Genomic DNA, 12466 nt, shown 5'->3' with positions numbered 1-12466 from the left:
CATAAAGGGGGGATCCGCCATCAAGGCCCCAATTTCTCTGACCCAAGGGGCCAATGTGACAGATGCTAAAAAGGACATTTTCATATATAAGTGGAACAGGTTGCCATTGACTGGTATGCAGGTCTCATGACATATTTAAATACCAGATTGAGGTCCCAAGTCAGAACAGGAACTCTAACATGGGGGTAAAGGTTCCCAAATATTTAATAAATCTTGACAACAGGCTGAGCAAATGGTTCTGGCTAAAAATTCACCATCTGAGATGATGGGCTAAAATTGTTCCCTATGTTCCTGTGGAAAGTATTCAATAAAAGCCAGTTTATAAAATTATATTTGGCCATGATTACCTATAGTTTGTGATGTGAAATTGCAGGGTCATTGACGAGTAAGATTTCCATTCAAAAAGATCTAGACTCTTTTGGTCCTTGTCATACAGTGTAGACTTGGAGTAGCACTGCTTACCCCATTCATTTATTGCATCTATCACCAGGGAGTTAGGTGTGGAGTGGCAGAACAAAAATTTGGAGTCCTTGGGAAGAACATAATATTTTTTATCCTCCCGTTTACAAGTTGGTGGAATGGTAGCAGGTGTTTGCTGCACTGTCTTTGGCAGGAAGCCTCATTAACAGGTAACACAACCCTACCGAATGTTGCTGACTTCAAGATTTTAGACCTTGACCTCTTGGAGTCATATTTGAAGAGTGTCAGGTACCTCTTTATAAGGTCCTCAAATTGCCAGAAATTGTCAGCCAGGGAAGGTGGTGGAAGCATCATCACCTTATCTGAAAACAAGGCCACCACTCAAATAAGAGTTTGAATGGTGGCCTTCTTATCACCCTAGCCCCCTACTCCTCCAACTTCGGTTGGTGGGCTGGTTGGGGAGAAGACTGCAAAAAAAACTGCAGAATGAAACTGCAGAAAAACCTGAGTGTCTCTGGATTAAGTTTAGAAGAGTGAGCAACAAGGGTGATGTCGTCGTGGGAGTCTGCTATAGACCATCGGACCAGGGGGATGAGGTGGATGAGGCTTTCTTCCGGCAACTAACGGAAGTTACTAGATCGCAGGCCCTGGTTCTTATGGGAGACTTGAATCACCCTGACATCTGCTGGGAGAGCAATACAGCGGTGCACAGACAATCCAGGAAGTTTTTGGAAAGGGTAGGGGACAATTTCTTGGTGCAAGTGCTGAAGGAACCAACTAGGGGCAGAGCTCTTCTCGACCTGCTGCTCACAAACCAGGAAGAATTAGTAAGGGAAGCACAAGTGGATGGGAACCTGGGCGGCAGTGACCATGAGATGACTGAGTTCAGGATCCTGACACAGGGAAGAAAGGAGAGCAGCAGAATACGGACCCTGGACTTCAGAAAAGTAGACCTTTGACAACCTCAGGGAACTGATGGGCAGGATCCCCTGGGAGAATAACATGAGGGGGAAAGGAGTCCAGGAAAGCTGGCTGTATTTTAAAGAATCCTTATTGAGGTTACAGGGACAAACCATCCCGATGTGTAGAAAGAACAGTAAATATGGCAGGTGACCAGCTTGGCTTAACAGTGAAATCCTTGCTGATCTTAAACACAAAAAAGAAGCTTACAAGAAGTGGAAGATTGGACAAATGACCAGGGAAGAGTATAAAAATATTGCTCGGGCATGCAGAAGTGAAATCAGGAAGGCCAAATCACACCTGGAGTTGCAGCTAGCAAGAGATGTTAAGAGTAACAAGAAAGGTTTCTTCAGGTATGTTAGCAACAAGAAGAAAGTCAAGGAAAGTATAGGCCCCATACTGAATGAGGAAGGCAACCTAGTGACAGAGGATGTGGAAAAAGCTAATGTACTCAATGCTTTTTTTGCCTCTGTCTTCACAAACAAGGTCAGCTCCCAGACTACTGCACTGGGCAGCACAGCATGGGGAGGAGGTGACCAGCCCTCTGTGGAGAAAGAAGTGGTTCGGGACTGTTTAGAAAAGCTGGACGTGCACAAGTCCATGGGGCCGGATGCACTGCATCCGAGAGTGCTAAAGCAATTGGCGGATGTGATTGAAGAGCCATTGGCCATTATCTTTGAAAACTCATGGAGATCGGGGGAGGTCCCGGACGACTGGAAAAAGACTAATGTAGTGCCCATCTTTTAAAAAGGGAAGGAGGAGGATCCTGGGAAGTACAGGCCAGTCACCTCACCTCAGTCCCTGGAAAAATCATGGAGCAGGTCCTCAAGGAATCAATTCTGAAGCACTTAGAGGAGAGGAAAGTGATCAGGAACAGTCAGCATAGATTCACGAAAGGCAAGGCATGCCTGACTAATCTAATTGCCTTCTATGACGAGATAACTGGCTCTGTGGATGAGGGGAAAGCGGTGGATGTGTTGTTCCTTGACTTTAGCAAAGCTTTTGACACGGTTTCCCACAGTATTCTTGCCAGCAAGTTAAAGTAGTATGGGCTGGATGAATGGACTATAAGGTGGATAGAAAGCTGGCTAGATTGTCGGGCTGAACGGGTAGTGATCAATGGCTCCATGTCTAGTTGGCAGCCAGTATCAAGTGGAGTGCCCCAAGGGTTGGTCCTGGGGCTGGTTTTGTTCAATATCTTCATTAATGATCTGGAGGATGGTGTGGATTGCACCCTTGGCAAGTTTACAGATGACACTAAACTGGGAGGAGAGGTAAATATGCTGGAGGGGAGGGATAGGACACAGAGGGACCTAGACAAATTAGAGGATTTGGCCAAAAGAAATCTGATGAGGTTCAACAAGGACAAGTGCAGAGTCCTGCACTTAGGACGGAAGAATCCCATGCACCGCTACAGACTAGGGACCGAATGGCTTGGCAGCAGTTCTGCAGAAAAGGACCTAGGGGTTACAGTGGACGAGAAGCTGGATATGAGTCAACAGTGTGCCCTTGCTGCCAAGAAGGCCAATGGCATTTTGGATGTATAAGTAGGGGCATTGCCAGCAGATTGAGGGACATGATCGTTCCCCTCTATTCGACATTGGTGAGGCCTCATCTGGAGTACTGTGTCCAGTTTTAGGCCACACACTACAAGAAGGATGTGGAAAAATTGGAAAACGTCCAGCGGAGGGCAACAAAAATTATTAGGGGACTGGAACACGTGACTTATGAGGAGAGGCTGAGGGAACTGGGATTGTTTAGTCTGCAGAAGAGAAGAATGAGGGGGGATTTGATAGCTGCTTTCAACTACCTGAAAGGGGGTTCCAAAGAGGATGGATCTAGACTGTTCTCAGTGGTAGCAGATGACAGAACGAGGAGTAACGATCTCAAGTTGCAGTGGGGGAGGCTTAGGTTGGATATTAGGAAAAACTCTTTCACTAGGAGGGTGGTGAAACACTGGAATGTGTTACCTAGGGAGGTGGTGGAATCTCCTTCCTCAGAAGTTTTTAAGGTCAGGCTTGAGAAAGCCCTGGCTGGGATGATTTAGTTGGGGACTGGTCCTGCTTTGAGCAGGGGGTTGCACTGGATGACCTCCTGAGGTCCCCTCCAACCCTGATATTCTATGATTCTATGAAGACTATTGGAAAACTCTAGCCTTCCTATGTGTTGGAGTCAGGGGTGTGGCAAACTGCTGCCGATACACAGCCCACAGATCTCAGTATGGCCATTGAGAGGGCTCATATGGGAGAGGGGGTGAGATTCACAGTCAGTTCCACCACACTTCTTGTTGTGCACAAGTTTCTTTCTACAAGCGTCAAAGAGCAGGTTCCTATGCAGATGCATAGGAGAACCCCATACCGAGATAGAAAACACTAACTGGAAGTCTCCTTCACCCTCCTCAATAACCTCTAATGGGGGGGTGGGGGGGAAGGGGAAGAGAAACAGCAGAAAAGGGTAGGCAGTCCTCTGGTAAGAGAGCGCGATGGTAATCCAAAGACTGGGGTTTCGGTACCAAGCAACACTCAGTACCTATGAGCAGCATAGACTCCAGTTTCTCCATCACTGACAACTCACTAGAGTACCTGAATTCCTGCTGTATTGAGTAGATCACTACTGATGTGGTACCCAAAGATGTACCATTGACTGGGAGCATACTGTACAGGGGCCAATGGTGCCTGGTGCCTTGGTATGCCCAGTACCAACGGTGCAAAACAGAGAGGTACCAATGGCAGAGCTGTGTCAGAGGGTACCAGTCTGCAGAAGTGCTTATCCTCGCCCCCCTTGTCCCTCATAGACAGTGATGGGGCCCTGTCAGAGCTATGTTCTTCTTTAGAGCTCTGGGACTTTCCAGCCTCGCCAGTACTGGAGTAAGTGTTATGAGAGAACAGGACTTGACATAACTGTAGCCATCTTGTGTATTCAGCCACCATTCCTTTGAAGTGAGAACACCACGTAGTCAGGAATAATTTGGTCTTTGCCAAAGCAAGCAGACAAAACAGCTGCACAGCTGCAGTGTTGCTAATAAGGACTGATAAAGTGACAGATTCATGAGAATGGGAGAGGATGTGAATAGCTGACCTTGGATCTGTGATCATGAGGTTTTTTTGCTGGAAATTGTTTTGCTGATAAGTAGAATTATGAGTTCTTTGTTATTACTAGGGAAATTGTTAGCCCACTAGAGGTTACTGTAAGTTATGTGCTTTGTATTGAGCAATCTATAAAAAGATTACTTAGAGTGTACAATGTGGAGAAGTTCGGAGAGAGATTATGACGAGCTAGGAGACTGACATCCAACTTCCCAGTGGCTAGGACGAAGGTGGGCCACCAGAAACCTGCTGCTGACCACTCATCACCATCTTAGTCTTTGGGTAACTATATCTGGGGTGCTCTAGACTATTGTTCTTTTAGATGTGTGCTTGGGACTCAATAAAAACAAGGATTTTTGGGTGAAAGCACTCTTGTGTGTACCAATCATGTAGCACACTGAGAAGCTGTGTCCCCATTGAATTATGTCCTGAAGCCGCTTGGAAAACAGACTATTTACCATAGTTTTGGGTTCAGAAAACCCCAGGTAACAGAGGAGTCTTTTGCGTCTATGGTATTGAGTTGAGAGGTTGAGGACTTTTAGGAGCCAGCTCCTTACAATGAGAGTTCAAGCTCCTCTTCTTCAAAGCTTCCCCTGAGGCCTACATTGTCTTCCTTCTTAGCGGAAACCTGTGGTGAGACTTAAGGGGTTGCTGGTGGATGGAATCTTCTGAGCTGACTCAGAAGCAGGTTGAAAAGAGCACTCCATCACCAGCAGCCTCAATTTAATCTCCCTGTCCCTCCTAGCTTTGGATTTGGGGGCCAGGCAGAAGTTGCACTTCTGGGAGACATCGGACTCTCCCAAGCAATGGACACACCTGTAGTGGCTGTTGCTAACCAGGATAGCCTCTCGACAAGACAGGCAATGTTTGAAACCTGGCAAGCCAGGCATGCTCTGCCAGGAGAGTAAGGCTCCCAGAAGGAAGGGGAGGAAGATGAAAGAAAGTCAATCCTTTCACTATTTAGATCCTTTACAGTTAGTTACATATGACAACTAACATTAAAATAATACTAAACCCCAAAACTATAGCTAAAGTGAATAGCCGAGGCATGTTCATGGTAGATGCGCTAAGGCTCCATCTCAGTCCGAGGTGATTCAGAAGGAACTGAGGGCAGTTCACCCACACAGGCCCACCGACAGGGGAGCAGGGCAAAGGAGGCAATTGCCCAGGGGCCTGGGCCATTTTAAAGGGCCTGGGGGGCCCGGCCACCACCGCAGTAGCAGCAGCAACCGGGAGCCCTGGGCCCCTTTAAATCACACAGGTGCGCACCCGAGTCCCAGCACCTGCCGTGGGCTGCAGAGTGGCTCTGCTGGGCTGGCCCACGAGGCTCTGTGCACCACGCTGGACAGTGCTGGGGCAGGAGGGGCCCTGGGCAGCCGGAGGGTGAGTCGGGCAGTAGCCCCTGAGCTGTGCCGGGGGGCAGAGCTGACCTAGCTGTGGCAACCATTGCTGCAACTTTGTAACCAGGAGCAAAACTTTCTGCATCCATGTGAGTGAGCCGAGGGGTAGGAGTTGCTGGGCTGGGAACAGAGTGTGGGAACTAAGCTCAGAGGGTAGAGCTGGGGGCAGAGGAACCGGGCTGGGGATGGCTGTAGGGAGCCAGGCTGGGAAAGGAAAAGAGCAGGGTAGGGGGCACAGTGCTAGGCAGGGACAACTTTGGGGGCGAGGGGGGCGAGGAAAAGAGTGGGGTCAGACTCGAGATCAGACTCAGGATCCAGCAGCCACTGGTCCAACATCTGCAGCAAAGGCGCTGACAGCACACCGCTGGGAGCTGGCTGGGCTTTGTCTGGGGTCCACCAGGAGGAGGAGAGTGGGTCTTGGAAGGGGGAGGGAGGGTGTTTCAGTGACAGCGCTGGGCTAGTGTGTGGGGGGGGGGAAGGGGTATTTGAGGCTATTTTGATTTGGGGCTGGGGGCTGTTCTTTGGCTGATCTCATTAGTGGATTATCTCTGGTATTTGGAGATGGTTTGGGGGTGATGGGATGATTGAAGATCGGGGCTGGTAGTTGGGGGTGGGGAGATGTTGCTGTTGGGACTGTTGTAAAGGGAACAGTGATGGGAGTCTCACCAGAGGATTTATTTATGTTCACTCATAATAATCCTGGTGGATGCTCCCTCACTGACCATTTTAAAATCAAGATCTAAAAAAATCTGTTGTGGAAATTATTTTTGGGAAGTTCAGTGGCCTGGGTTATGCAGGAGGTCAGACTCACCCATCTGGTCTCGGAATCTATGAATAAGAATGTAACACTCCAAAAAGAGCTTCAGCTGGTGCATGAGTAACATGTCAAAGAGGGACATACAAGCCTTGGGGGATTATCGTGAGAATTTTCATACATCCACAGCTGTGGGTTTAAAAAACCCAAGAGCACACAGTCGGTAAATTTAATCATTATTTTGGTCACTGGTTAATGTTGGGACCCTCCGCCTCCCATATATTAGTACTCTGTTTCAGCCAGACTTTCAGTGGGGATTTTCCTTCATGTTCTGGGTGGCAAATTGGCAGAGGGATGGGGATTAGCTGGAACATAAAGTCACAATGAATTTGGCTCAGGGAGATTAAATGACTTGCCTAAGGAAACCCAATGAATCAGTGGCACAGAGATAGAACCCAGAGATAAAACCCAGTGTGCTGCTCTAACCTTTAGGCAACATTATATTAAGTGTTCCCTAAATTTAGGCATTTATATTTTTAAAGGAACCTCAGTTTGGCCTCCTTTTCAGATTGTTGCATATGCAAATGATTACGTGTGCAGAATTATATGCCACAAATGTAGAGTGTTGGGGTTCTTTTAGCTGTAGGCTTTAGGAATGGGTCAAACAGCTTGACTGCCTTTTAGTGTATTTATTGTCATGTCTTGGAAGTTCATACTTATTTCTGGGAAGAGTTTTTATACAGAGATGATGGACGATCCTGGGGGTTCAGCAATAGGAGCTCTGTGTTCAATTCTCTGCCCTAGACTTCCTGCCTCCCACGGCTGGAGTGTGCAGTGGGGGCAGTGTAGGACAATGCAGTGCCCATGGCAAGGGAATTCTCTGGCTGCTTGTGGGCTAGTTTGGGTGGGGCCGGGGGGACAGAATGCCACCTTGGATAAATCAAAATCTCCCTGGGCCTCAATTTCCTAACTGTAAAATGGGGATAATCCTTTTGTTTGTCTTGTCTCTTTAAACTGTATTCTCTGTAGGGCAGGGAACTGTCTCCATGAGCATGTACAGCACCCTGCACAACAGGACCCTGATCTCAGTTGGGACTTATAGGTCCTACTGTAATACAAATCCATAAATAACAACAGCTGTAATGGTTCCCCACTGGGACCTAAGTTATGGTGTTTGCATGCTGAAGTACCTTTGGATACATTCTTAGTCTTTTGACTGGTTGTCTGGAAATACCTTTAAAAAAAAAAAAAAAAAAAAAGGCAGGTCTCAGCTGGTTACTAGGGCATCAGGTTACCCCTGGCCTGGTGAAGGAGGGGGAGAGGGAATTCTTCAGTGTTGAGACATTGCACTGCAGATTCCGGACACAGCGCCTTCAGGTAGTGACACTGTTACAGAAAATGCCATTTATTCTGCCTCATCCTCCAAAAGGCCAATGAGAGGAAACTCGTTTTGGGATATAATGGGGAAGAGGCTGAGTGGTATCTGAGAAACAAACAAATTCTGAAGCAGCTCTGGAGCTTGCACCAGTCCCAGGTGGATGGGAAAGGCAGCTAGATGGAGACCCAGGGGGAAGAGCTGAAAGTTAGGCTCTCTGTGGTTGGCAAATGTGTATTCGAGAAAATGATCCATAGAAACACAGACAGTAGGAGACTGGAAAGAAGCAAAGGTTCTCCTGAGCCCAACGGTAGGAGATGCCGCACCCATCCATTCTAGGGGGCCCACTAACTGTTCTGCCCTGGGGCCCAGAATTGCTGTCAGTGGGCCTGCCCCATATACGCTTGTATGAGGCATAAGGATACACTGGATGCAAGAGCTTGCCAAGCATACACTGCTAACGGAAAATCTCTGATCAAGGGCTCAAGAGGTACATGAGCACCTGACGTGGAGCACCCATAGGGACACTACTCAAAGAAGAGTAAGTTGTCTGATTACAAAGTCTCCTTGGCCCAGAGGCACTGTGTGGTCAGTTCTGCACATGATAAATCCTTTACAAAGGGTGTTCAGTGCCCACGGGGTTTCTAAATAGTAAAATCTTGAATTGCATTTACTGGAAACACAAATATTTTCAGGAAACCAGCACTCAGAGTTGTGACTCCCAATCTGATTATTTTAAGAGCCCAATCAATGTCCCAATTCAGCCAAGACTCCATGACTTCATTCATATAACATCAATAGGACTTTTGCCGGTTAGAACCCAACATCCATCCCCCAAATTCGTACCATTCTAAATCAACAGATTGGACTGGACTGAAACAAGATGATTGGCTTTAGTGCAATAAATACTACTTTTATCTGGCAGATTTACTTACGAAGTGTTGCTTAAGTTTAGACAAAAACTTCTTCAATATTTTCTCATGATGTTCTTGAAACCGCAAGAGTTTTGGAAAACCAGGAACAAAAAAGCCTAGGAAAAAAAGAGCAAACATGCAGCATGTAACAGGCATAAGTTTCACAAAAAATTATCTACAAGATATCTAAAGATTTAAAAGTGTGTTGGTTTCAATTACACAATTACACTCAAAATAATTTATACAGTACATTTTACTACATTGATGCAAGAATAAGTGTAGGTTTTATTGTTCAAGCTACTGTGGTAAAATCTCAACCATTTTCCTATTGCTTATTTTCAATTTAATAATAGCTATGATGGATACAAGCTGCATCAACTCTGATTTAGTCTGCACCACTGTAAAAACACATGGCAAACAGCTTTTTTTTTTTTTAAATGACAGATTCCAAAAAAGGTTAAAAACAGAAATCTGAAGCGTAGTTTTGCCCTCAACAGTGAGCACAGAAAGGCACCTTCTTAGCAAGTCTGCTCTCTACGTGTATTCACAGGACAGACACAAACCACACAGCTGCCAGAACTTGTGCAGCAGCAAGGTTAAAGAGAATGAGAATATTAGGCAGGGCTCCCCACACAGATGTAGAATTAATAAGGAGAGAGCATAATTTGAAGACCATGGGCATGTACAGTGAAACTAAGGGCATAGGTAATCTGCAAAAACTTTATTGGCAATATGTCTGAGAATGCAAGCACCCAGATTGAATTTCATTGCTTAAGTTGAGTTTGCAGGGCAGGCAACGAGGGGAAAAACACATTTCTACTTGTAAACTGAGATAGCTGATATGGAAGTTAGTGAGGCAAGGTGGGTGAGGTAATATCTTGTATTGGATCAACTTCTGTTGGTGAAAGTAGGAAGCTTTTCAACTTATACAGAGCTCTTCTTCCTGGTATTTTTTCAGCAAAGGTAGTCCAATAAAAGAATATTACCTCACCCACCCTGCCTCTCTATTATCCTGAGACCAACATGGCTACAACACTGCAAACAACATGGAAGTTAGTGGCATAATAAACAAGGACCCCAAAATACTATTTTAACGGAACCAGTTTTCAGAATAGAATCAAATTTTAAAACCAAAAGATGCCTTCTAGCCAGTTGCCAACTCAATAATTAAAGACAATATGCAGAGTGACTAAATATTAAGATCTCCTATCTCAGAATCATGGAACGTATGTTAATATAGCGACTCCTCTGTCATGTGAAAAAAGGAATGTCTGATGTTACCTACATTCAGCTAAGCAAAATTGTTCTCTTTTTACATAAACTGTGAATCAGTACCTCAAAACTAATTGCACATCATTAATAATATTCAAAGGTACTGCCGCTCTTTCCCTTCATACACCAATTCTTTAGCCTGAATCTGGAAAATAGTTATGGAAATCCTAAGGGAAACAGCTTTCAAAAATCTAAATCATTTTCATGGTCAGCTACCTACATTTTATGATTTGGAGACTGCAGTGTAGATGTACCCTTACAGTCAAATTCATCCCTTGATTTCAGTGGACTTATACCAGGGGTTAGTCGGGTTCTGTATTTTGAGAGACACTTGGTTGCACTGGAAAAACAGCCTGAGTCCCCAGGTCACGGGTCGGGGGCCGATGAAGCAAAGTGCTTTGTTTATTATAGGGAGGAACTTTTTAGCCCTGCTACTCTAGGCAGCATCTTTTTTTAATTGCACTATTCAGCCATCACTATCAGCCACTGATTTGAGTTCAATTGTTGAGGGGGCCATTTAGGGATCTGGGGCAAAAATTGGGGGATTGGTCCTGCTTTGAGCAGGGGGTTGGACTAGATGACCTCCTGAGGTCCCTTCCAACCCTGATATTCTATGACTCTATGACTTCAGAGAGTGATGTCTTGATCATGGGCATCTAGTGTGAGAAGAGACAGCTCCCCCCCCGGTTTAGAACTGAAACACACGCATAGCAACAGTTTAGACTTGAAATAGTTTAAGGGCTGCTTTTTTAAAGATGTACACAGGAAGAAATGCAAACAGCAATGTGCATGCACACTTCACGTAAATCAATTTGAAAGTTTACTCTTTAGCATCTTCAGTGTTTACAGTAATGCTTTCACTGCTGTAAATGGATTTTAGGTATATAAACTGAAGTGCATTTGATTATTTGGGGGGGGGGTATTATTCATTCAAACTATAGTTAAGGTTATATGTTAGCATATCTATAAACACAAACTTCCCCACCGGGGTGTTGTAAGGGTTAGTTAATACTTCTAAAGCACTTAAGACCTTCCATTTGAGAATCTCAGAGTGCTAAGTATTCTATTAATCACATTTTTAGAGATTTTTTAGCCCTGATAGAAAAGAATTTGCTCCATGCTCAAACTTGTAAAGCAATAATTTGGCCTGGGCGGGAATATTTTAAAACAAATTTCATAAAATTAAATCCAGCCATTTTCATTTTATGCAGGTGATGGTAATGGTTTGTGAGGGGGAGATGGGACACACTTATTTTTATTCTAGTCTATTTATTACAGCCTGCTCATAGCACAATTGTTCATATATGGAAAAATGTGCATGCCCAGCTCTGGCAGTAGTGTTTGTTAGCTACCAGCTCAGTGCAGACAAGCAAAAGGAGCATACACTCATGGCCATGAACACACACAGCAACCCTCATGGAGCTCCTTCACCATCAGCCAGTTGGGTGCACTTGGGCTCACTGTAGCAGTATGAAATGACCCTGCAAAAGCTAATCGCTTTAGACATTTATTCTATGGGAGTTCCTCAGAGGCGTCATGTTAAGAGCACAAATCCTACGGCAAGAATCTCTCCTGGTAACAGTGTGATGTGCCCAAACACCAACATTTAGAATCTGGAGGACATTCTTTATCCTATTTAATAGTTTATAGAAGACTAGCTTTTGGCCCAAAAGAGCATCCTTGGGTGGTGGTGGGGGAAAGCCTACAGGTGTACAGGGGTCATATGTACTACAGATGGATAAACTAGTTTGGAAAATAATAAGAATAGATTAGTTTAGTTTACATTGGTTTGGAAAAGGTACAGAGAAGGACAACAAAAATGATTAAGGGTATGGAACAGCTTCTGTAGGAGGAGAGATTAAAAAGTTGGTGACTGGGCTCAGAAGAGGCTATGACAGAGGTCTATAAAATGAAAAATGGTGTGGAGACAATGAATAGGGAAGTGTAATATTACCCTTCACAGGACACAAAAACCAGGGGTCACCCAATGAAATTAATAGTGAGCAAGTAAACACAAATATGAGGAAGTACTTCTTCACACAACACAAGTCAACCTGTGTGACTCATTGCCAGGGGATGTGGTGAAGGTCAAAAGTATAACTGGATTCAAAAAAGAATTAGATAAGTTCATGAAGAAAGGTCCAAGACAGTCAGGGCTGCAACTCCATGCTCCGGATGTCCCTAACCCTCGAACTGTCGGAAGCTGGGAGTGGATGACAAGGGATGGCTCACTCAATAATTGCCCTGTTCCATTCATTCCCTCTGAAACATTTGGCACTGGCCAC

General features: G+C 45.2%; 1 protein-coding gene across 4 annotated transcripts in view; it reads right to left on the bottom strand.

The window, feature by feature from the left end:
* The window catches only part of USP6NL (USP6 N-terminal like), a 214965-nt gene that overhangs the window by 28566 nt on the left and 173933 nt on the right, over positions 1-12466 (bottom strand). For all 4 annotated transcript variants that reach the window (XM_077836674.1, XM_077836681.1, XM_077836689.1 and 1 more), the window contains exon 11: positions 8931-9025. In XM_077836674.1, the coding sequence (XP_077692800.1) occupies positions 8931-9025 (95 nt within the window). The remainder of the gene's footprint in view (positions 1-8930; positions 9026-12466) is intronic.

This window comes from Eretmochelys imbricata, chromosome 1 (assembly GCF_965152235.1).
Source record: "Eretmochelys imbricata isolate rEreImb1 chromosome 1, rEreImb1.hap1, whole genome shotgun sequence".
In the NCBI taxonomy this organism is placed as follows: Eukaryota; Metazoa; Chordata; order Testudines; family Cheloniidae; genus Eretmochelys; species Eretmochelys imbricata.
Note: the sequence above shows the minus strand (reverse complement) of the source record. Positions and strands in the feature narration are given on the sequence as shown.